Here is a 26,385-nt window from a genome sequence, read left to right on the forward strand (position 1 = left end):
TTTGTATTGATAATATTCGCTGGCAGCTCCTGGCTGAATGGAACCACAGCTCCTCGTGCATCGGGTCTTTGTGTTGTCATTTGGCACTTTAACCTTCGGCTTTCCCCTCATCCAGCAGCATCCGTGCTCATTAGCCGAATGAATATGTCACATTGCCAGGATATGCCAGCCTGCGGATGAATGACAGACACCCGCTGTGATGGTAACAAAAAGTTTTCCTCTACACTCTCTGAGTAACATGCACACAGAGGTATGGTTGGCCTCTGGAGCAGGTAGGTTAGCTTTGTCCAGTCAAAGGTTAGTTCTAGTGACATCCTCATCCCCTTCTTAAAATGGGGGAACAGTACTTGAAGCCACTGAACAGACACATCTGGATTTAGTTAACAGTCTGGAAAAAGTGTATGTGCAGCCTTTTTATTTAAAAAAAAAATAGTAATCTGGTTCACCTCAAATGTTCCTTCCTGGTTCTTCTAAAAACATCCTTATATCATCTCAAATGTACTTGTATCACTCTGCAGTTACTTTAAACTGTGATGGTCATAATGAGTGCCCCAGATGTCTGGTTTTTATACATCGTCCGTCTTCTTGCCAACATTGTCAGGCTCTCATTGAATATGCCCGGGGAGAGAAAAGGAATCAATTTGTCTTCCCCGCCCCCTTCTAATTTAGAATTCTCCAGCTTCACTGCCTTCCTGTAGAAATGAGTATTTAAATTTTCCTCCTTGAGCAGAACTCTTCAGGAAGAAGAAAAAAGGAACAGTGATGGCATGTCTCTTCAGACATTTGGCCCACAACTGAACTGGTTCAGCAAAATCATAATCATACTCCATCTAGCGTGTCTGTTCGCTTCTGTGCTAGATCAATTGCGGGAACAAAACTGACACCAGCAGTACAGCTAACATATCTGTCAAAGAATGTTATGCTGCTGCAGAGCACCAATCACATACAGTGCGAGCTTGTTCCTGCAGAGCTGTTCTTTTAGGATCAGGATATTTGCCAAACTGGACCATTAACTATCAAGTCTTGTATCATGGTTGCAGCAGTGATCGATTCCTTGGGTTGCAGAGAAAAGCAAATGTCCCACCTCACCCCTTCTCATAATGCACTTGGGCAAATTGCTCTTTGGTACCTGCAGGTTTGCCCATTGGAGTAGGGGTTTATTACCCCATCTGAACAGGTAGAATTGCAAACACTGTTAATGATCATAAAAGCATCCAGCCCTTTTAATTGTCTAATACTAACCAAGAGAACTGCCCAGGAGTGGCTTACTGTATGCAACAGCAACTGCATTTAGAAATGTCCAGCATTTCTATCATCAAGTATCCAATGCCAATTTGGAGCAGATCTGAGGCGCACAAGACCACTATCTCCTGCAGTTCGTGGGCGTTCTCCCGCCCCGTGATCCCAACCAGAACGCTTCCACAGAAATAAAACATAGTTATTTTTCAAAGTCTCCTGCTTGGGCTAGGTTTCAGAGTGGTAGCCGTGTTAGTCTGTATCAGCAAAAACAATGAGGAGGCCTTGTGGCACCTTACAGAAATTATGTACCGATGTCATTAGAATTGTGTGCCATTTGACTAGAAAACTAAGGACATTTCATGGATTCTGACTGGGAAGAGCCTTGCCTCCTCTACTCTAAGGAAAAGTGTATCTCTGTGTTACTGAGGGAGCTAAGAAGAAAGGATTACTTCAAGAAAAGACAGCTGTTGTTTTTACTTTTACATTTTATTAACCTGCTTGTTTCTTTTCAGAGGACAGTTACAGTAACTCCTCACTTAAAGTCGTTCTGGTTAACGTTGTTTCTTTGTTACGTTGCCAATCAATTAGGGAACATGCTCATTTAAAGTTGAGCAATGCTCCCTTCTAACGTCGTTTGGCACCTGCCTGCTTTGTACACTGCTTGCAGGAAGAGCAGCCTGTTGCAGCTAGCTGGTGGGAGCTTGCAACCAGGGTGGACCGGCAGCCCCCCTATCAGCTCCCCGCCCCCCTAAGTTCCCTGTGCAGCAGCCACTCTGCAGGCTAGCAATCGGCAGTTCAGCTGTTCCTCCCCCTACTGCCATGTGCTGCTCCTGCCCTCTGCCTTGGAGTTGCTCCTAGAGACTCCTGCTTGCTGTGCAGGGGGGGGAAGGGGACTAATGTCAGAGTGTCCCCCTCCCCCCTGCTCCTGCACCCCACTTACCCCTTCTTCACATAGAGCAGGGAGGGGACACGGACGGAGAGATACAGAGAGAGCTTTGGGGCAGCAGCTGCTCTCTCAACTCCTTGATCCACTTAAAAAGGAAATGCACTTAAGAGTGGTCAGCTTACTTAAAGGGGCAGTGTGCATCTCTTTCTCTCCCGCACACAGGGTGTGTGTCAGTCTCTATCTGCTATGCTGACTCCCCTCCATTCTGTTCGTGCTGCCTTGGGTGAGAGCCTACATTAACAACAATGTATTAACCCTTTGAGGGCTCAGCCGAGTGCTAGTTCATCATTTAGCAGTAAGGCATTCCCTGGGAAATATCCCGCCGTCTTCCACCCACTGACTTCACCACCTCAACCAAGCTTCACATTCATCATAGCTGTGAACAATATTAAATTGTTTAAAACGTATACTATGTGTATATCTATATAATATATAGTTTTTTGTTTGGTGAAAAAAATTTCCCTGGAACCTAACCCCTCCTTTTTACATTAATTCTTATGGAGAAATTGGATTCATTTAACATAGTTTCACTTAAAGTTGCATTTTTCAGGAACATAACTACAATGTTAAGCTAGGAGTTACTGTATCTAAAACCCTATACTGGCTACCAAATGTATCCATTTTTTTACCAACTGTGTATGGACTGTTATAAATCACTACACATCTGGTTAACGAACAGGTATATTTACCAACTAACCAATTCATTTACAGGGAGAAGTTGGAATGAAATCACATCCAGATCCCCAGTATTCCCAGGAGAGGGAAAATCTGGGGATGAACCAGTACCATATGAAACGTATTGCTATTGTCACGTGTGGTCTGTAAGTCTTACAAGCAATCTGGAAACACTGAAACCAAGGCAGTTATTTCTAGAGTAAAAATTACTGGTGATTTCAGATGGATAATGGGGATGGTTCTCTGGAAAATTACTAAGCACCAGATTCCACCACCCTAGCTCATGTTGAGTAGTACCTTACTCCTTGTCAGGTTATCTTGAAATTAATGAGCCAAGTTGAGGTGTAAATACTACTCAATGTGAGTAAGAGTAGCAGAATCTGCCCCCGAGGGACTTCTATTTGAGATTGAGAGAACAGTGGCACAAAGATGTTTAACTCAAAATCAATGGCATTGCTGTTTAGACCACAGAAGAAGTCCTAACGGCCAGGAGAACAGTTTCCCCAGGTTTGGGTCTTATTCTTCAAGAGCCTGAGAGAATAAATGCAACAGAGAGGGAAAATGACTCTAAGACAACAGGCTCTTCTTTACATTAGGCTGCCAGTTATCTGAACTGATGATGGGCTTTCAGGTCTCTGATTTGAAGAAGGCCTTCGTTTTATTTATAGCAAGGATCTGAGCTCAGCAGCTTTTGACATGCTGGAGAATGGATGCTCTGAACACCTCCTTCTGCCTCCTTCGTTACTGAGCTGGGCTTTGGGGGGAACTGCTGAGCATGTCATGTGGCGAAGAAGAAATGTTACAGATGTGCCAGAGGCTGGCCAGAATATAAACCCTTGAAGCCCAAGACAGCTGAAATTTCAAAAGAGCCTGTCAGAGTTCTCTGTACTATATACTGTGCATTGTATTTAAATCCAAGCCTGCCACTGTGCAGTCTGTCTAGCTCCCTGGCCATTAATTGTATCCACTTCATGTACAGAATACTGCTCGAGTTCATTATTAAGGCAACCTTTGCAATCTGTTTTTGTTTGCCTGTCACAGCATTTATGCAAAAATAAAAATATCGGTAAAATAACAAGAACTGCGGTGCAGTATTATACGGCTCTTCCCAAGAAAAATGGTCAGTGAGACCGGCCTTCAGTGAAATCAGTGAATTTATTTTTTAAAGGCAGATTGAAATTTAAATATTTTCTTTTAAAGAAGTAAGAGCTCATAAGTGGCAAGTGAAAGCAGAAAGAAGACCCCATGGGAGCCTATTTAAGCTCCCTCAAATCTGTTTCAGGTCTCCTTTTATCAGAACAGAAATGAAAGGCTGGGATTTTCAGAGAGTTGCTTCCCTTAAACTCCTTTGAAAATCCCAGGTCCTTGGCCCTTATTTAAAGACCTAAAAACATGGTTTGCTACTCATGAGTGCCAAGCACCTAGCAGTGCTGGTGGGAGTTCAGCCCTTATGAAACTCAGGCTGCTTGTCTGAGTGCCTAAATATTGACGTAGGAGCTTAACTTTGTAGGCACCTGTTTCCTGAAAATCTTGGCCACTGTCTTCATGCCATAATTGACTTTCCATTTAAGTATCCTGCCATCCACATCATAGACTGCTCCTGCCGAGGGGATAGGGAACTCCATAAGGGCCCCGGTCCCACAAGCAGCTCCATGGAGGCAGATCCCCATGGACTTCAGTGGGGCTCCCTGTGGGCACAGGAGTCTTGCCCATAAGGAGTGGTTTGCAAGTTTGGGACTTAAATCTGCTCTCAGTATCTGCTTCACTCAAGGCTGTTAGATCCTCCAAAACCAATCGATTGCCCAGGATTCACAGAGGCTCTGGGCCAGTTACTGATTCCCCGGAGCCCTTGGCGGCACAGTTCTGGTAATGCCATGCTACTTCAGGCTCCTTAACTAGTTGCTGCTCTTGGAGCTCACCCTCCCTTCAGGGTGGGGAAGGAGATGCCACGCTGTGGAAAATCATTGCGGATGGAGCACCCTGGATTTGGTGTGAGATGACACTGCGGAAAGTGGCAAACTTCTTCTGCCATCGTGACTTGATCCCAGCTAAGAGACTTCAGGGAAGAAGCCTGGGTGACAAGGACAAGAAGTGCCACTCCCCCTCATGCCCTGCCCACTTCCGTGGATCAGCTGCCATGAGAGGAGGGGATGACAGGGTACAAAATATTTCTACCATGACCCTGTCTATGAGTGAGTACCGTACGAACAGCAACATTAATTAAGGAAAATAGTTCTCCACCTAACTCCTGTAGTTCTTGAGCCATGCAAATGAACAGGCTGTGTGCCGTAATCACTGGTTTGATATTTTAAACAACAGCCAGAAAGGCAACTGTATTGTTAGGCCTCCCACGTAAGCAGGTGAAACCTGCCTTAAGTATTGTTCGAGCCAAGATTGGTCCAACCTTATGCTGCTGGTGCTGTTTGTATTGTTCTCTGCTGTCTGTACTTTGTGTCACAAGCTGTAATTTCACGATGCCTTGGGTGTCTTTCAAGAATTATAATTAACAGTTTGGCACATGGCGGGGGGGACTCCTGTTTTTTTCTGTCTGTAAATAACAGATTTTTCTCTCTTTCTCTCCCTGTTTTTCAATTTGGATTTGCTGCAGGTGCATAGGCCCCCGTATTGAGGACTGCATCGGCCTGATGGATAGGTACTTGCTGAGTGCTTGCTCCCACTGTCCCCCTACCATACTCCACGTGTGGGCCAGGGCGCGTGTGTGCATGTCCCTGTGAATGGCGAATGATATTTTCTGTTCTGTAATTGCCTGCAGGTGTAGAGGCCCCACTAGTCATGACTGCATTTACTATCCATGGACGCGCCAGTCCACCTCACCACAGCATGCTAGGTAACATCCTCCATCTTTCCATCTTGTACCTCAGGATCCTTCCCCAGTTACCATAGGACAGTTGTACTAACCTATTGGGTTAGAAATCAGAATTAGTGTGCTTAATATCAAGAATAGGATATATACAGCTCAGCTTTTAGGTTGCTTTACAGTGTGTAAAGTAAAGTTAGCTACGCCATTAATATAATTGGTTGAAAAATCCCCAGAGCTATTCTGTATGACTTTTTTTTTCAATTTCAATTTTTTTGTCAACAAAAATTCACAACTAACCAAAATGAAACATTTCATTTAATTGAGATTTTCATTTAATTTTGTTTTTGAAAGCCAAAATGAAAAAAATTTACAATTAAATGAAATTTTTTTTAATTTGTTTCTCAAAATTGATCTAACATCACAACATAGACAAAACTATTTTTTTACCAAAAAAAAATAATTATCTCAAAAATTGTTGACCAGCATTAGCCCCTTAATTGTTAATTTAGCATTCAAAACTGACACTGGAAGTTGAGAAATTCAGTCTCTCTCCTTGCATCAGGTTTGTTCTAAAATGCATCCATGATGACCAAGCCAAATTTATGTAGGAAGAACCTATATATGTTTGAGTTTAAGTTAGGCCTCTGTGTTCCCCTTTGTTATATTCCATTCATGTCCTATGATTTTTTCCCCATTCTATTTATTTTGAATTCAAACTGGTTAGTATAGCTTCCAGACTCTGAGTCTAGAACCTGCCTAGGAGTTTTCCCTTTCAACTAACTTCACCTCATAAAGCATTCTAGCTGGTTTTCCTTGGTTTGTCTTGAACATTTCCTTACAATGATACCAGAAGATTAATATGATGAAGCTCAGAGGAGCCGAATGTTTTTTTAAAAAAATGTTTCCATGCCTCCAGGTTACTTATTCAACATGAAACTCCTTATTTTCTAGATGTTGACTGATAGTGTTTATACTCAAGGGAGAGTGGTGTGAAAAAAATACAACTAGATATGCTAGCCAAATCTCCTTCTTAAATGGTCTAGGCAAGATCCATTAATATTTGTTCCAAAGCTCAATGCAGTTAATGGGAAGAGGTCCAATTTTTCGGGAATGCCTAGTGATCATGGGTGCCTCAGTTTTTAAAGGCCCAGCTTAAGACTCTTTGAAAATAAGGGCCTCTTAAAGAAAATCAGACTGTGCACCCAAAACTGAGGTGCCCCAAATCACCGGGCACTTCTGAAAATCTTGACTTCATTGAGTTCACTAAGCTTTGAATCAAGCCCTTTAGCCCCAAATGAGCAAAGCACTTTAGCACATACTTTACTGAAACAGCTTCAGCAGAACTACAGACATGATTCAAGTTAAGGACATGCTTAAGTGATTTGCATGATTGGGGCCTTAGTCATTTTTTAAATTATTTACAAAATTGTATTTTAATATGAGAATGGAATGAACAAAATCTTAAGAATGTGTTATATGATTTGTACTGGAAATACTGGGAAGATTATTGGTAAGTAATGATGTCACGCCAGTCATTGTGTACATCAGCTGTGGCCTCCAGTATACATATTTTAAGTAAAGCTGCTTGATATTGTTAGCACAATAGGGAGAGAGCACATCCGATTATTCATTGTTTGATTTAACTGGCAGAATTGTAAGCTTAACTTTGACTTCAGAAGATGGATTTATTGTCTAGATACTTACTTAAATCTCCAAGGGCATGGTCCAATGTACATTGAAATCAATGGAAACATTCTCATTAATGTCATTGTCTGTTAGATCAGATCCTAAATTTATGTAGCAAAATGAGTAATGAAATATGTGAGAGACAAGGTGGATGAGGTAATATCTTTTATTGCCCCAACTTCTGTTGCTGAAAGAGACATACTTTTGAGCTTATACAGAGCTGTTCTTCAAGCTTGAATGCTTGTCTCTTTCACCAACAGAAGTCTGACCGATAAAAGATATTACCTCACCCACCTAGTCTTGCTAATATCCTGGGACCAACATGGCTACAACAAGGCTGTAAACACTAATGTGGAAACATGCGGAATTCGGGATGTGGCACAGTGCTACAGATGATATTTGCTAGTATGCAGTCATTTTTCAAGACCTTAAAACAAACAATGCAGATCCTTTTTATTTTAAGAAGTGTAGACAAGTGAATTCATCTCTCTGAATCTGTGATCTGATGTCAAGTCAGTAAAATAGACTGCTGATGTGTGTGTGCTTGTGAAAATTAAAGTAGATGTTTTAATCCTTTCAAATGAGGCATGTCCTGCTCCATTCCATGTGAGCAATGAGTGACCCTCAATTATGGAATCTAGAAAGCCATTTCAAAGAGAGAACATTTCCTTTAAAACTGATAACTTTGCTACATTTATTTTGTGACAATGATTGCCGTGTAAATGTGATTAAATTTTAGGATGTGTATGTTTTGTCACTTTCAAACCTATGTAAGAAATTTCAGAGCCAGTTTGCAGCTTCCAAACCTACATTTTTAATTTTTTTAAATGATCCGTTTTTAAATGATGCCCTTTAAAAAAAATGAGTAAGTCCCCAATCATGCAAAACTGCACTGGCAAACATGGTATATTTTCTGCGTAATGAAAGTGGTGAAAACCAAAGTGTGTCTATTTCACTTTAAATGGAACGCTTTACATATTCCTCTAGCTATCTTTTATCCACCATGACCTACTTCAGGTCATTAATGTCTAGTCTGCACCTTCACCATTGCTTCACATTCACTTGAATCAGTACTGGATTGAGAGGCAGAGTGCTCTGTTGTTCAACCAGACAGCAGAAGATGAGAACAAAGTCTGTAATGTAGACAAATGAAAGATTTCTCACTTCCTTCATCTGCTTCCATTTTCAAATCAATGTTGTTGTTTTTTCCCAGTTTTGCAATTTGCAAATAGTTTTTGCCATGATCCATTGGCCTGAAGGCTTTTGCGAGAGCCTGGTAGGACAGCAGAGGAATTTTTACTGTCATGTTTCATAAAGATGAATCAGATGTGTGCTACACTGCTTGTTTTCCAAAAGACCAGCAGTGACATTTCAAAACATACCTTCTTTCAGCTCGTGTCTAGAGCCTTTAATGGCTATACATTATAATCCCTTTATTCAGGGAGTTTTACTCCTAACATTTCCTAGCAGAATTCCACATCAAGTGATGTTAGAAATACTTTTATTTTCTCATTTCCATCTGAACGGCACTTACAAAGGAGGAACATTTTACCCCTTTCCTCTAGACCAGTTGATTGATATCCAAACAGCTGTTAGACTGCTTGTTAGGTCTATAAATACACTGATCCTTTGTTCCACAGCCACCCAAATGTGTTTTCAATAAAATTAAAAGCAGCAAAGAGTCCTGTGGCACCTTATAGACTAACAGATGTTTTGGAGCATGAGCTTTCCTGGGTGAATACCCACTTCATTGCATGCAACGAAGTGGATATTCACCCCATGAAAGGTCATGCTCCAAAACGTCTGTGAGTCTATAAGGTGCTACAGGACTCTTTGCTGCTTTTACAGATCCAGACTAACACGGCTACCCCTCTGATACTCAATAAATTAAGTTTATCTTTACAAAGGGTTTCACCACATTGTTAACTACCAGAAAAAGTTCAAACTATAAAGAGAATAAATGTCTCCTTGAACTAACCTGTAAAAGCTTTCAGAGCTCATGGGAGAAATGAGCATCTCTTATTTGTGGCTAGTTGCCAAATTCCAGCCCTTGTAACCATCCGAGGCACTGTACTGTAATTCTAGTAATACTATGGAAAGCCATAGTTCTCCACTTTTCTGACACAGTCTCTTGTATTTATGTAATGTCAAGCATGGTGGAATCTGATTGTAATTTCTGTGTTACACTGACTTTAGGAGCAGATTCTCTCACTGGCTTCTGCCTCTTTGAGCTGCTCCAGTGACACTAAGGAACCAGAAATGGGACAGACCTTGCCAGCTGAGAATTCCTAAAGCAAAGGAGAATCCTTAGCTGGCACAGAGATGGCATAGTTTATTCCTGTATCACCCCTTGCTCTCCAGAAACTCAGCATAGGGTACATACCAGGCCCGGGGCCGGGGAGGTGGTGGGGAGGAGGGAAATGAGGGGGCACGATCAGAGTGCTATTGAACTCTGGTATTCTCAGCTAATTGAATTGGGACATGTTTGCACACCAGTCCTTTCATGAAAACCAAGAGGAAAAGAGAGGTGAATTGTGTATACCATACAGAGATTTTCCAGGGAGCCTAAAGGAGCTTTATGCCTAGCTCCAATTGAATTTCAGCAGGAGCTGAGGCCTATTCCCTCAGGTGCCTTTGAAAATTCCAGATGTAATGATTATGAGGAGAATTTAGGAGTAATTGAAATGGGGGTGGGGAGAGGAAGTGTGAAGAGAGAAACTCCACCATCTTATTAAAAAACAAAACAGTGCCCAGCAATACAGGTGCGGTCTTTTCCCACAGAATTTAAGTGCCAATTCAGTTATCCAAGCCAGGCCCAGGATAAAATTTAGTAGCGTTAATGTGTATCTAGGTTTCACTAAGTTGCTGGTATTTAAATTTTCAGATGAAGCATTCAAGCTATAATTCAAAGGAAAATAATTCCTTAAGGAAGGGGTGAAGCTGCCATTTTTCTGGTATGAGATCTATCATAAAACTGAAGATGTAATCAGGGGAGGGAGCATCAAGGAAACAGCACCTTAATAGTTCCCTGAATAAACCTGTACTGATTTACACCCTAACTAAATGGGCTTCACATTTTCTTTTAACTAACAGAAGCTAATTAGCCTGGTCCCCCATTGTGAATTGGTAACATAAAACGATGTATAGATATTAACTCAAATTACAATATCCTCATACTTTCTTCCTATTAACAAAGCACACTCACCCCACTAATCATCCCTTCGCAAACAAAAGATTGTTTTTTATATGCAGTGTATGCATACAAGAGCTAATTAGCAGTAAACCCTTTGTAATGCAGGCAAATCCTTTCATAGCTGTTTCAGAACCCCCTACACAGTGTGATTTCATTAGAATTTCACAGTAACTCTGCAGTAAAGAATACCTGAGAGGGGAAAGGAAACCCACCTCTAATAAACTCTGAGTGCTCATCATTTTTATAGCACTCTGTTCCAGCGCTTGGACTAAAGCATTCCATATCTTCCAGTTATTTATAGAATAATTACAGCCATTCCTGAAAGAGTGTAAAAAAAATAAAACAACAACCAAAAAAGCCCCACAAAAAACTCTTCCCTTAAAAATTTACGCCAAGAGGGGAAAATAAGATTTATTTGTGAGTATAAAACTATAAACCTACCTCTTGATTGGCAAAATATACTATTCCAGAGAGACTTTCTAAGACAGTCACAGAATAGATCAATTCAGGGAACGGATTGTATTTTTAAATATTGAAAAAGAATAGAAAAGCAAACTGTTTTTGGTCCTGAAGTCTGTGGATTCGATGGTTGAGGTCATACCTTTATCCCTCTAGAATAAAGCAGAGTGACAGATAAAGTCGTGTTTATCATGAGATGCAGTTTGATCTAGTGGACAGAGCACTGGTTTGGGACTCAAGAGACCTGGTTCTATTCCTGGCTCTGCAACTGGACCCCTAGGTGACCTTGGCCAGGTCACTTCCCTCCCAGTACTGCTTTTTCCTCTCCCACGCTTTATCTGTCTTGCATATTTAGACTGCAGTCTCTTTAGGGCAGAGACAGTCTCCAGCTATGTAGGATGACCAGACAGCAAGTGTGAAAAATCAGGACAGGGGGTGGGAGGTTATAGGAGCCTATATAAGAAAAAGACCCCAAAATCAGGACAGTCCCTATAAAATCGGGACATCTGGTCATTCTGCTGCTATGTGGGTGCATGATACCTACCACAATTGGGTTCTGATCTTGGGTTTAGACTCTAGGTGCTAGTGTAATGTAGTTAACTTATGGCAGTGAGTTTAGAGGGACTTGTATATACACACACTGGAACCCACTGTGTGCTATGAATTCTATCCCTATGGGCGCTCTGCATTGAGCCACTGCTTATGGGGGCTTGAAGCCGATCAGAGGAAGCACAGAAACAAGGCAGAGGGGATTGCTCCTCAGAGGAGCTACCAACAGCAACAGCCTAATAAGAAGGGAGAGAGGAGGGGCTACAGATGCAGCAGTGGCTGCTTGCAGGAGGGAGAATTACATTCCCACTCCCCACTGCCTTGAGACCCCTGTAAAAAGGCCATACATTCAACTTTAGAATAAGACAGTAGATTTGGCAGTATAGTAGTAAAGTATAGTGAACTGAGGCAGTTTGGGACTTTTGCTACTCTTCGTGATAGGTAGAGTTCCCCTAGAGTAGATGATTGTGATCAGTGCATGCAAAACCTTATGGTGTGGCTAAGCACTCAAAAGTAAGCAATGCCAAAGATAAAGCTGCACGTGCAATCTTAATACAGCCTCCCCACCCCTGTGTGAATTCATTGTTACAGTGCTCTTTAATGACATGATTACACAGTGTCTATCAAATATGATCTTACACAGTGTGTGCTACACCTTGCTACCTTCCCTAGCTACAGCGCTCCTCAGGAGCATTAGAGCAGCGCTCCCTGCTGCCCAACATGCAAGCAGGCCACTGCAATCCTTTTGCACCTACCAACATTCACAGTGATTCCTTTGTGGCCCACCAGCCCGCCTAAAGTGTGCTGCAACACAATACCCTTTGCAAATTACAGGGGTCACAGAATTCCCTTGGCTTCGCCTCAGAACATCTTGGTAAGTATCGCAATAACCCTCCCTAATCATAACTTCAGTAGACTACATAACTGGGTTACCTATTCATGCACGTTCACCGCAGCCTTTTGGGAGTGCGTGCTTTTCAGATTTGCAAGCAGCACAATGAAAAATATACTGGACATGCTTAATATACAGTTCTCTGTCAAATCCCAGCCAAGTTACATCAGCATGCTCACAGGCATTTCTCCTCAGTGAAGGCTATTTCCATACCCAAATTTCTTTGCTCTACCACAAACCATTTCAGCCACAGAGCTGTTCTGATAAAGGAGGTTGCAAAAACTGTTTCAGGAGAGGAAAATTGTATTTGTTTTAAAACTCTCCAAGTGCTTGAAAATGGTTGAACTATTTTTGCTCAAACTTTAACAAAAAAGAAGACGACGACAAGCAGAGAGCAAACCTGGTAAATGTTAGCTGAAAAAGCGCGTTCCAGAAAGTTCTGCGCGACTGAGAACTGATAAGCAACATGCAACCTTATCTTTGGCATTTCTTACTCTTATTTCTATAATTTATCTCAGTCACTGTTTTCGTCATAATAGTGTGTGTACACACATCCAGTGAGACATGCTTCTGATGATCTCAGATATAGGTAAACTCCAATAAGAGTGAGGTTGATTAGAAACCTGAAATTCTTCCAATAAATTGCACTGTATGCATTACAGTCCTGGTAATGGTGAACTTCCATGTATAGTGACATTGTGCAGTAAAAAAAAAAGTGACTTTGTTGCAGCATGGCTGCACTGTTCATCCCTCCACAGTCTCTTTTCTTAATTCAGTTGCCTCAAATAAGGATTTAATATAGATTTAATAAATTATTATAAATTAATTATCTATTTATTATTAAAAACACATTAATTGAGCTTTAAAAGTATGTAAGATGCAGTGTCTAAGATTCAGTGAATAATTTCTTAATAATTCATTAATATTTAACATACAATAAGTGTGGACTAAAGCCTGCAGACTTTCTTCCATTTTGCCTTAATAAAGTTGCAGGGTTTGCCCCTCTTATTAAATTTAGACAATATACATGACAAAGCATATTTAATTTTAAAGTCTCAACATCACAGTATTCTCTGTGGCCCCAGCCTTCACTCTTTGATCTGTGGAAAGATGAAGAAGCTATTGTTGTTGCATAAAATGAAAAATGTATTGGTAGTGTAGTTGTGTTGTGGACATTCATGGGGTGAAATCTGTTTGGTTAGATTTCTTCAAGTCAATTTCTAATGTAAAACCACATCTGTTATAGAAGAGGGATTGCCTTTGGCCAGGGATAGAACCATTCTTTAATATGTGTGTGTGTGTGTGTGTGTGTGTGTGTAAATGGCTTTGAAAGCATTTCCTACTGTTTTACAGTACTTGCTTTATTTACAAGTCATAATTTATTTAGATCTGCCCACCAAGATGTGACTATATAATACAAATTAGACTGAATTAATATACAATCCACAGAGTACACTACCTTGCTAATTATTCACTCACTCACTAATTCTTCACTCTCTCTGCAGTTATTTTCCAAAAACTTTTTCAATATTAGGTTAGAAATAGCAAATCACTTGACCTAACCTTATGTCAGACTTGAATTCTTCAGTTTGTTTTATGTGAGTGAAAATACGAGATTTTGATTTGTTAAAAGGGATTCTAGTCACAAAGGCATAAGACCTGCAAATACATAATCATAAGCCAATAACATTTTGTTACAAATTCTAAGAAATTAACAAGTTTCAATGGTGCTAATTGCAAAATACTGCACTACAATCATTACCAAAAGTTGAAGGATTACCACAATCAGCAATTGTGCAGGTTCAGAGCATTAGCAAATCATGCCATCGTGCTGAATTATTTTCTCTTATTGCGTATATACATTTTTTCATACAATGAAGTGAAGTAACATGCTGGAAAAATGCCATGTAAATTATTGGTGCTTTTGAGGGAAGACTTACCAATACCTAAATTTGTATGTGAACTGGAAGGGTGTTCTAAACCATGCATGTGAAATGAAACACCCTGCCTGTGTGAAACCAATTCAACCATGTTGCAGAGACATTTTGCCCTTTGTCTCTTTTGTTATGATTAGAGTGGAAAAAAATCTACTGAGATGGTAGATGGAACTGTACAGTCATCTATATCAGTGGTTCTCAAACTAGGGCCACCACTTGTGTAGGGAAAGTCCCTGGCGGGCGGGCCGGGCCAGTTTGTTTACCTGCCTCGTCCAGAGGTCCGGCTGATCGTGGCTCCTGCTGGCTGCGGTTCGCTGCTCCACGCCAATGGTGGGGAAGCCATGCGGGCCGAGGGACAAACAAACCAGCCCGGCCCACCAAGGGCTTTCCCTACACAAGTGATGGAATAAGTTTGAGAACCACTGAGTTAGACCAATGCTCAGTACTTTTGAAAAATCCAATCCATACTCTTCCACTGACTGTTACTGTTTTCTTAAGGTAAGTTTGAACCCTGATGAGTTGTGGTGATGATCATATGCTTCTCTATGCTGTGCCCGGCAACCTAATGTTGCCAAAGCCACTTAGACAAGAGTTTTTCAGGGAACTGATCTGTATCGTCATTCTGACAGCCGTGGGGAAATTAAGGAGAAAAATGAAGACTAGCAATGGTTGAATCTCAGGATATTTGGAAATTCTTGTAGATAAAAATTTGGATACTTAACAGAACTGTCTAGACACTGAGTGTACAAAACTAGACTGGATATCTCAAAACTGGAGGTGTTTCCTACTATAGTTGGAGTAGAAATAGGATGCAGAGAGATGTGCTTCCAGTACCAGCCAGAACAAGGACATCCAGAAGTCTACAAAACTAAAAAACATACCGTAGTTCCCCAAAATCCTTTTGCATGTCAGAAGATTCAGTTTAGGTTCTTTTCAAGTTTTAGGAGAAAGTGGAAATCACTTTTCATTTAACTTGAACTGATTTGCCCATTCTTAGAGAGGGCTTCAGCTGTCAGAACATGTGTCCTTGATTTAGATTGCTGCTATTATGATTTGTCTTGAAGAAGCACCCATCTGTGAGAAAGCAGGGCCTGCGGCAGAGCCAGTCTCCAGACAACCTAACGAGTGCAGCTGGCCTGTAATCAGCTGCCTCATTGGCTATGCCACCTGTTTGGTTGGAAGGGTCAGCAGACCCTCTCTTAAGCCCAGCAACAGCTGCTCAAAGCATTCTTCATGGCTGCAATAGCTCCTGCGCCTGCTTGTTCCCAGTCCTGCTGCTGCTGCTGCTTTGTTTCCAGCCCTGCTTCAGCCCCACTCCTGCTTTGGACTCAGCCGTGCCCTGCCTTGTTTCACTCCAGGTGACCTGGTTCTGATCCTCAGCTCCAGTTCCTGACCTCTTACTTCAGCTCTGACCCTTGGCTCTGGCATATGGCCTCTGGCTCCTAACTCCAGCTCTGACCCTGGGCTACTAGCTCTCATTCTAACCAACAGTCCTGATTCCTGCTCTGTCCCTATCATGTGACATTGTCTCTATTTCCTTATGCACCCCATAGTTGAAGCACAGTCTTTTTGTTTCTGTCATTATCCAGTGAGAGACTCATGTTCATGTTGCATCTAAAGTTAAAGGAGAGGAGTTCATTAGGTGACTCTCCATTCCCTGGTGGTCTCTAGCCCCATTTCTTCTAGCTGCCTATTCTAACATGCTGGCTGGAAAGGATGTAAACATCGTCTTCCAAATTAGGTCTTCTTTAGGCTCATTTGCTAACGATAGGACCACAAGGCTCCTTGTTTGAAGCTCAGCTGTGGTATTGTGTAGAAATGCATTCAGCAAATCTTACCACTGGGTAGCAGTTTCCGGTTCCCACTGGCTTCAGTGGGAGTTGGCTCAGGTCCTTGGTCTGCCCTAGTGCCTGGTCAGAAGTGAACGTACACTCACCATTGCAGTGAAATACATATTTAATTGTTAGGAGTTAGGAGATTGTGTTATTTCTGAGTTTCCAAGTTGAGCCCCACCGAGATGACCAAGAGCTGAATTGAATCCCATGCATTCAATGGGGTTGGGCTCAGGCCCCCGTCACCTGAGAGAGTCATGTATTTTGTCTGAATAAATAATTTGCTTATTTTAAAGAGTTATTTCTGAATTTATATTTAATATGGTGCATTTGGGGACAAGTGGTCTTCCCTCTGTATGAATTTACATTAATAGTAGAAATTTGAAGATCTATATTTATCTAGGGTGTTATGCCCTGCTCATTAGCAAGGTATTTGAGCACCTTAGATTGTCCCTTAATGCAGATGGTTGGTTGTTTTCTTCTTCTTCTTAAAGATTCATTGCTTTGAGGTGCTGTTTGGAGTTACAGATGTATATTCACTATTACGGAGTTATTTGAAGTTAGTGCAGTTTATGCAAAGGCTCCAAGTGACATATAGATTTACACAAAGATGCATTATCTTTAGAAAATGCGGATAATGTTTTTGTTTGTGTAACTTTTTGACATCATATGGGGAGTTGCCTTGAGGGAAGACTGTAATTTTAACAAAAGCCTCATATTATTTTTCAATCTGAATTAAAATTTAACAAAATCAGCTCGATATACTGGTAAGCAGGCTTCCTTCCAGACACCTCAGCCAATAAGTCCACAAAAGATAATGCAGATAATCATTTTTGGAGACATTCACGCTTGAGCAAGTTATTAAAAAGAAGAAATGGTTGTGGGATAACATGGAAAGCAGGTGTTGGCAGGTCCTGGTGGAGGTTTGTTGGCAGAGGAGGTTTGCACTGTGCCTGCCTACTCAATGCATGTCTCTGGCCAATGCTACTAATCCCTCACTTTCAAATGTGCAACGTTCAGAGAAAAATTCAAGAACAAAGTCAAAACGTAGTGATGCAGGCAAAGGCCAGATTGTGGTTCGACAAAACTGGATGAAACAAGTTTTCATGTAAGTCCTGACTTGTAAAATTCATGAAGACTTATGGGCAGTAAAATTGGCACAAATACAATTTCCCCTCAACCTTCACAGTAAAAACATACCAATCATTTCCTCGTACAACTTGTCTTAGATTCCCATCCAAACCCTGCTTACAACACACACTGTTGATTACAAAAATACAACCCAACAAACCAATATGCCATCATTCATTTGTCTTTCTAGTGGTTTATAATTATTTATTTCCTGTTATTTTGCAAATTATTTCATTTTAACATTCAGGTCTCAGGATTTCATGCATTCTAAACAATCCTGTGTAGATACATCTAGCTAACAGTAAAGGGTAGCTCAAATTGGTCTTAAGAGGTACTTAGGCAGTAACCTAAGGAAGTCTGAGGGAGGCGAGAAATAAGATATGGTAATGGAGAAACAGAAGCCAACAAGGGACAAAGGGTGAGTGTTAGCCTATGCCTAAAATGATCTTTGGAGATAAATTAAGTAGACAGCCCCCTACAGATGGTTCTACAGGAATAATACAGAGATTGCTTCAGTCACTCAAGAACATATTAATCTTGAATTACTCTTCTGTGGTTATGGTTTCTGCACACTCTGTTTCTGCTCAGTCAAGTTCAATAGACATCTTTAATTAACACACACATCCTGAAACTCTTTGCACTGCTGGCTAACAAAGCACTCAACTGAAGTACTGCTGTGTCTCACACAAAGGAGTGTGGAAAATGTCTGGGAACTATAGACATCCACTGCAGATGACTGCAAACACACGGGCATCCTTGTGGAAGAAAGAAAATGGCACAGGCTATTAATTATATTACTGTGTGTTATTGATCAAGCACCACAGATTAAATATGCCTCCTGTCCCAACTAGCTTGTAGTCTAAGGTTCTGATCCTTGCAGCATCAAGATCTAAATTAGATGCAGACGTTATAGTCTAAATGTAACCTCATGCATACAATAAAGGTTCATGGTTGAAGTCAAATTCCCAGATAGCCGTTGGATTTTTCTTTTCTTTTAAACACCTCATTTCTTGGAAGGCCTTGTGGAAGAAGTAGAGTTTTGAGGAGGAATTTGATTGTAAAGAGGGGAGGTCACCTGGCAAACAAGGAGAGCAAGGAAGGTTCAAGAGCAGGGCACTGGATCGAGAACTAAGAGGAGGAGACAAAAGAGATGGTCAAGTAGGAGGAGTGAAGACAATAGGAAGAACAGGAGAAAATTAAGACTACAAATATGATTCATCTTTTTAAATGTGAGAGCAATTAATTCTTGGAACAGTTTACCTAGTGAAATGGTAGCTTATCCATCAGATGAGGTCTTTAAGTCAAGACTCCTTGTCTTTCTAAAGGATCTGCTCTAGGTCTACCAAAAGTTATGTGCGTAATGCAGAAATCACTGGGCGAGGTTCTACACCCTGTTATGCAGGAGGCCAGGCTAGATTATCATAATGGTCCCTTCAGGACTTAACATGTGTGTAGGTTGGTCAGAAGAAAGCAGCAGAGAAATAAGTGAGAGGGAGGGAGGATGACCAGAGAGCAAATGTGAAAAATTGTGACGGGGTCTGGAGTAATAGGAGCCTATATAAGAAAATGACCCCAAAATTGGGACTGTCCCTATAAAATCGGGACATCTGGTCACCCTAGAGGGGGGGATGAGTTCTAATCTAGCAATTCACCAATGCAGCTGCAGCCAACTCTGTCTTCTACTTGTCAACTCTGGGCCTGATCCAAAGCCAATTGAAGTCACTGGGAGCCTTTTCCTTGATTTCAGTGGTCTTTGGATAGGCTCTGGGCTGCCTAGTTTAATAACCCTTCTCGTTGAACCGTGTAAATTCTAGAAGTAAATTATCAGTCTACTTGCCCATCATGAATTTCAGGAGGAAAAAATGTATTGTCACATCAAAAATGGTCCAGCAGCCATTAATAAGCATAGTCACAGTATCACAGCAAGGATAACAGACAAAGAACAAATTGAAAGGATAGTCTAGGTTTTGTGGCAAATTGCCAGTACTGTTCTGCTGGGTCTCGCGCTTTCTCTTCTCTGGGGTAGGTTCAGGGAGCTATTGCTTGCCTCTGAACCGGTTCTTAATTACTCCACTAGTGTCCTTGGAGGAGGGGAGTGGAGAGGGAGGGACCTGGGCCCGCCCTCTACTCCAGGTCCCAACCCAGGGGCCCTGAGGGTTGTGGTGAACCACTTGAACTAGCGGTTCCTTCCCCTGGGTTACTTCCCTCTCCTACCCTTCAGCTTGTGAAGGGCTTCTTGCCTCCCTTCTACACAAGCCTGGTGCCCCTTACCTAGGGTTTCTTCTGGACTTCACAATCCACCGCAGCACTCCTCCAAACTTTCTATTTCTCTCTTATCAAACTCTTCTCTTCTCCAACTTCTGCAACCTGCACTCTGCTCCAACCAAACCTTCCTCCTTCAACTCCCACACTGTCTGACTGAAGCAGGGGTTTTTATCACATGACTGAAGTCAGGTGCTCTAATTGGAGTCAGGTGCTCTAATTAATCTAACGCAAACCTTCCTCCCTTGGCAGGGAATAAGGCCCCCTGCTAACACTCTCATGCTGCCCTCTGGCCATGATGTATCACAGTTTCCAGTAGATGTGTGGGTTTTTTGACAGTGATATCCTTTGCATGTAGATGAATTGGAGGCAAAATACAATATTGCCTCACCATTGCAGCTTTGTGTGAATTGGCTCTGTTAAGTAGTCAAATGGCCCAGAAGCCAGATTCCTGTCATCGACAGATTCATGTAATCTTTCAGTCACTGTTTCTCTCCCACAGCAAAGATAGGTCTGTAATTGGGGGTGTATTGGCATTTAGTTAGAAAGGGGTCGGGGGGAAAGAGGAAACCAAAGATGTATCAGCAGGGTATCCCAAGTTTTCTCATAGTCCTTTCCTAGGAACTGAAAATTCACTTGTAAATCTAGCCCTCCACGTATTTAAAACATGTGATGTGTGGCAAATGACCTTTGATGAGGAGGGAGAGGTGCAGTTGGACCTTCCCTGTGGATATATTCCTTGATCATAAGCAGGGTCCTGATTTTTCTGTTGGATTAGATGTCCATTCAAGGCTTCTGTCATAAACAGTTAAGTGTTAATTCCTCTTTTACTTGTAAAGGGTTAAGACATTCAACTAGCCTAGCTGACACCTGACCAGAGAAACCAATGGGGGGACAAGATGTTTTCAAAGAGGGAAATCAGTCTTTTGAATGTTCAGAAAAGTTTGTGCCAGAGTGAAGGATCCAGGAATCAGCCATCTAACATTCCTTCTTTAAACACTTACTACTTTTAAGAAATGTTAGATGGCTGATTCCTGGATCCTTCACTCTGGCACAAACTTTTCTGAACAGTCAAAAGACAAATTTCACTCTTTGAAAACATCTTGTCCCCCCATTGGTTCCTCTAGTCAGGTGTCAGCTGAAATGAATACTGGGGTTTTTCTCTGCAGTCAACAGAAGGAGATGTCTGCATGTTTAAACCAGCTCACCATTTCCTGGATGCTTGTCCAACAATATTGAGAGAGGGCAGGCATAGGTAGAAGGGAACTAGAGAGCCTGGAACACCAAGTGACCCTTGCAACATATGCAATAAATTTTGGGTTGGTGTCCCATACAGAGATTTGAGAGAAAGGAGGACTGTTTAACCCGGTTATACGCACCCATTTAGGTGGTCCCATTGATGTAATATAAACACATGAAGACAATTTTTCACCATTTTCAACAGTGTGCTAACCATGGACCTAAACCATTTTTGGAATCAATTATGTCACATCCTGGTTATAAACATGGTAACAGATTTTAATGTAGACAGATCTACAATGATTTGTCCCAGGCCACACAGCAAATCGCTGGCAGAGTCGGGAGTAGAAATCAGGTTTCTTGAAACATAGTCTTTGCTCTGAACAGCGTCGTTGCTTATATGATTAGCTGTCGATGCCAATTTTGCCCAATTATTCTGAACCTATTTAGTCTGCAAAATTGGATTGAAAGACTCATAAGATTAAGATTTTTTTATTTCCTCTTTCTAGTAAGGCTGGAGAGAGAATAAGAAAAGCCTTTTGTCTGGTACTGAAGCAGATCTAGTTACAGTTTTGTCTTCAAACAGGAAGTGCAAAGGGACTTGGAAGTGAAAAAATCATTTCAAACACCAAAAACAGATTGGTTTGAGTCTCAAATGAAGGTTTGCTCTAGCCAAATAGGTACATCTATTCCTTATAAAGAATAGACTTCTTCATGGGAATTTTTAGTATTATAACTCCTCCCTTAACCACATTCCCTCCTGAAGTTTGCTACCCATTCACTACAATTGGTATGGACTGAAATGGAGGTCAGAAATAGAGCTGAAAATTCTGTTTTATAACTTTGATCATTGAGATTTCTTTTTATTTTACTTCTGGAGATGAATTGAGAAAATTAAATTGAAGCCAAATGCTATATGGATATAGCTAGAATTGCCAGGAAATTCAGATTTATGGTTACAAATCCATCCTAGTATTTTGACCAATAGCCTTAAGTACCCTTGAAGATGTTATATATGCATTGGAATTCTTAGGCATATCATAGTATCCATTTCTTTTCCCATAAGCCTTGCATTTGTTCATAGCAGTCTCTTCAATTTCTCTTATCTTTTTCATCCCCTTAATCAAATGGGGTTTTCTAATGATTGGTATAATTTATGTAGGACATTTTCACAGATAGAATACTACTTCTGTAATATAATAGTGAAAACTCCCAAAGTAGCATCAGGCATAAGCAGAAATACAGTATATCTTGTTATACATCTACCTTGGATTCTTCTTGATATTTATGAGCACTGGTTAAGTTTATTCCCTCATATGTGTCACACAGATAAATTTTGCATATTTGGAATTTAATGAGAAATAACAAGAGTACATGTTTGAATGTAAATACAGTATTGTGGCCATTTTGAGGCATTTATTAGAATACCAAAAAGTATCAGTGCACATGCAGGACTAACTACTACCATTGTTTGTTGCTAGACTATGAGAGGAAGTATATCCTAATCAGAGAGTGACCAGGTGTCCGTTGTTTAATTTGAACACCAGATCAAAAAGGGACCCTGGCGGTTCCAGTCAGCACTGCTGACAGGGCTATTAAAAGTCCAGTTGGTGGTGTAGCAGGGCTAAGGCAGGCTAGTCCCTACCTGCCCTGGCACCGCGCTGTGCCCTGGAAGCGGCCAGCAGGTCCGGCTCCTAGGCAAGGGTGCCATGGGGCTCTGCCAACTGCCCCCACCCTGAGCACTGGCTCCCCACTCTTGGCCAATGGGAGCTGGGGCGGGGAGGGCAGTGCCTGCAGGCGAGAGCAGCATGCGGAGCCTCCTGCCCCCCAACCTCAGCCTAGGTGCCAGACCTGCTGGCCGCTTCCAGGGCGCAGCGCTGTGCCAGGACAGGTAAGGAGTAGCCTGCCTTAGCCCTGCAGCACGGCTGACCGGGATCTGACAGGGTAAGCCCAAGCCCGAGCTCCAACCCTCTGCCCCAGCCCTGAGCCCCCTGCCCAAACCCAGAGCCCCCTTCTGCACCAACCTCATCCCTGGCCACACTTCAGAGTCCACACACCCAGCCCAGAGCCCCTTCCCACACTCTGAACCCCTCATCCCCAGCCCCAGCCCAGAGCTCTTGCAGTCCAACCCCCTGAACTTCAAATCCCTCAGCCCCAGCCTGGAACCCCCTCCTGCATCCCAAATGCCTCATCCCTGGCCCCATCATAGAGCCAGCACTCCCAGCCCAGAGCCCTCACTCCCTCTCACACCCCAATGCCCTGCCTCAACACGCAGCCCCCTCATGCTCTCCAAATCCGTCAGCCCCACCCCCCCCAGGCCTGGAGCCCCCTCCTGCACCCCAAACCCCTCATCCCAGGCCCACCTCAGAGCCCACAATTGTTTCCTACCAAAATGTATGGCTCAACCTCCGATGTCCCAACCCTTCTGCCCTGACTCTTGGTTTCAATGGGACTGCTCCTGGGATGAAGTTGCAGGAGTGCCAAGTTACTACAGAGATGTGCTGAGCTCCTTGAACTCTCATTAGCATCCAAGGGAACTGAGAGTGATCATGACTTCACAGGATCAGCCCCTGAAAAAAACAAACAATGAAGCCATGAAGGCCTGGAAAGCACAACTTCTGAAACAAGGAAGTTTGTAAAGGACTGCAGAACCAGCACAGAGATGCAATCCTAACTATTCCGGTCTGAATTCTTCCTGGAGCCTGAGGAAGCTGAAGCTATCCTAGATAATTCTACAGCTGGGACTGAAGAGTCCGCGTTCACCACCAGTAAGCTAAAGTTCATTAAATCTACACTGTGATTCTTAATCTCTTGGATAATGGCTCTCAGAGGGACTCCAATAACCATGAAGGCTAGCATTCCAAAAACAAATCAAAGGAGATAGAACTGTGCCTTACAGAGAGAGAAGGACAGCAGCAAAGACAGACACACGCTTAAAGGGGTCTCCTGTTCTCTGAAGTGAGAAAATGGAGACCTTTGAGCTCAGGAGCTCAGGAGTCAATGCTCTGATGGATAGTCAGTTGGGATCCCCCAGGGAAAGGGCGACTGACATGGAGTCCTTCCTGCATTGTCTTTTGTGCCTGGCACTAAGAAAAGACATTGAAGCTGAGTGAAATCATAGGCTCTGTAAACTAATCTGAGGATGAACCAAATGCTCAATGTAATTAGTATGTATATTTTATATTACACTGATAGAGTATTTAATGCCGGACCTCAACTCAAGTGTATGAACTTGTGGTAATAGCCTCCTGTCCCAGATCTGGACTTTAGCGTCCAAGACCTGGGTGCTTACCTGAAACCCCCCCAAGCTCACTACCAGCTTGGATATTCTCGCTGCCACCAGGTCAGGAATTATAGGGCCTGACCCCCCTTTCCTCTCTCTGGTGTCCCCAACCCTTCCTTGGGGGGACCCCCAAGACCCAGACCCCTGGGTCTCTCTCTCTCTCCTCTCCCAGCTTCCCCCCCTTTCCTGGGTTAGCCGGTGCAATGCTATACTTCACTCCTTGAATACAACCGGAGAGGCAATCTAGCTTCCCCGAGGCTAGGCATTCACCTAGTCAGCTCACACAAGAGATTCCCCCTCCCTTTGTCCTGCAGCCTTTCCCGCCCTGGGACAATAGGAAGGTGAGACACAGAGTTTGGGCTTTTCCCTCCCCCCTCTGCCTCACTAGGAAAAGAAACTTCCACAAGGTTTAAAAAGAAAACTTTATAAAAAAAAAAGAAAGAAAATATAAAACAATAATCTTGCATTAAGAAACTCAATACAGGCTCTTGCTTATAAGAAAATATGAATAAACAGTCTGATTTAAAAGATAGCCCGATTAAACCAGTCCAACAAATCAACATACATGTCAATACAACACAAAGCTCATCATAGCCGAATTACTTTGCCTTCCTTTGTACTCACAGATGTTTAGGAGAAACTTTGAGAGAAGATGGAGTTAGGAGAAAGCTTGTCCCTCACCGCCGAGGAAGCAAAAAGACACAGCAATCCACGTCTGTACATACAACACAAAGCTCTTCATAGCCGAATTACTTTGCTTTCCTTTGTACTTACAGACTTTTAGTAGAAACTCTGAGATAAGAGGGAGATAGAAGGAAACTGTGTTTACTCATAGCCGAGAAAACAACAAAGACCCCGAGTATACAAATTCCCGCCCCTGGCTTTAAACAATCCAGTTCTCTGATTGGTCCTCTGGTCGGGTGTTTGGTTACCCTTTCCAGGTAAAAGAAACTTAACCCTTACCTTACCTATCTACTTATGACAGAACTGCAACAATTTAGCTAAAACGGTCTACTCCCTCCCCGATTCTTACCTCTTTCTTAGGCTCCATAACCTTCCAGAGATGCTTTTATAATTGGGAGAAGCAACTTTTGAATCCTCCAGGCAGGGTTTCCTCAGATTCTGTAAAGGTTTGTGGATTCTCTAACTTGTATGGATCATTATGGGACTCATTTAATCGATCACTGGAATGCAGCCACTTCTGTAGTGGAACATAGCAGCGATGTAATAGTGCACAGTGGCTTCACAAAAACAGCTCAGTGGAGGAAGAGAGGAAGAATACTGTGCTCGAATAAACAAGTGTCATACAATTGGTTGTTTGAAAAATGTACACCTCCAAGAGTTCCTATTCACAGTTCTTTATTCATGGTATGTGATAGATCACCTGAATGACTAGCTGTTCTTTCTGTACCTTGATTGGATGACTGAAACCTTTTAGAGAGCGGAATAATGACTGATTGCTCTGTTGATTCATAAATACCCAGGCTCATATACATGTGGGCACACTAACAAACAACTGTTCCCAATTGTTTGTGTGTGAACAAACACATTTCCATGCATGTGTACATAGTTGTGCATAACTGTAAATAAAGAGCGGCATGAATTTGATTGAACTGCGCTAACAGTTGCAATGCTAGTGTATTTCCAGTAATGCAGGATTTACAGTATTTACTCAGCTCTATGCACAAGCTATGAGGTGGAGGTGGAATCTCTGAATAATTATGCTTGAGTTCTGCCTTTTCTGTGAAAACTTATACAGGTTGGAGGGTGAAGATAATGCAGAATCTACTATAGCACAGTTGAAATTTAGTTTACCTGTCCACTTTTGCTAGGAGTGAATTGCATATTTTGGACACAGAGATTAAGCAATGAAGAAAAAAATCTTATCCAACAATTGTGATATTTCCATTCAAGTCAAGATGAAGTGTTGCCTCCTGGGACCTATATTCTCCGTTATACACACCTCCCTATTAAAATTGTGGTTGGCCATTGGTTGAATTGAGTCATACCGCCATATTTTATTCATCCAGTTCTCCAAGTTATATGACACTTTCTGCCATATAAAGTGTTGCTTAATAGTGTCTTAATTGACTTAATATGCCAGTAAAATATTGGGTGGTGAAAAGGATTGGCCTAATTATGCACTCTGAAAACCACAGTCTGACCAAATTTAAACTACTGTGGTTCTCATGAAGTATGTGTTTCCATGATAGACTGACCTGCTGGCGTATGATATCCTAC

At 42.1% G+C, this 26,385-nt stretch overlaps 1 protein-coding gene across 1 annotated transcript in view; it reads left to right on the forward strand.

Moving 5' to 3' along the window:
* ERBB4 (erb-b2 receptor tyrosine kinase 4) overlaps positions 1-26,385 on the forward strand; it is a 1,039,775-nt gene that overhangs the window by 807,511 nt on the left and 205,879 nt on the right. Inside the window, exon 16 of the mRNA XM_075069950.1 lies at positions 5,469-5,513. Coding sequence (XP_074926051.1) covers positions 5,469-5,513 — 45 coding nt within the window. The remainder of the gene's footprint in view (positions 1-5,468; positions 5,514-26,385) is intronic.

This window comes from Chelonoidis abingdonii, chromosome 10 (genome assembly GCF_003597395.2).
Source record: "Chelonoidis abingdonii isolate Lonesome George chromosome 10, CheloAbing_2.0, whole genome shotgun sequence".
Taxonomy (NCBI): Eukaryota; Metazoa; Chordata; order Testudines; family Testudinidae; genus Chelonoidis; species Chelonoidis abingdonii.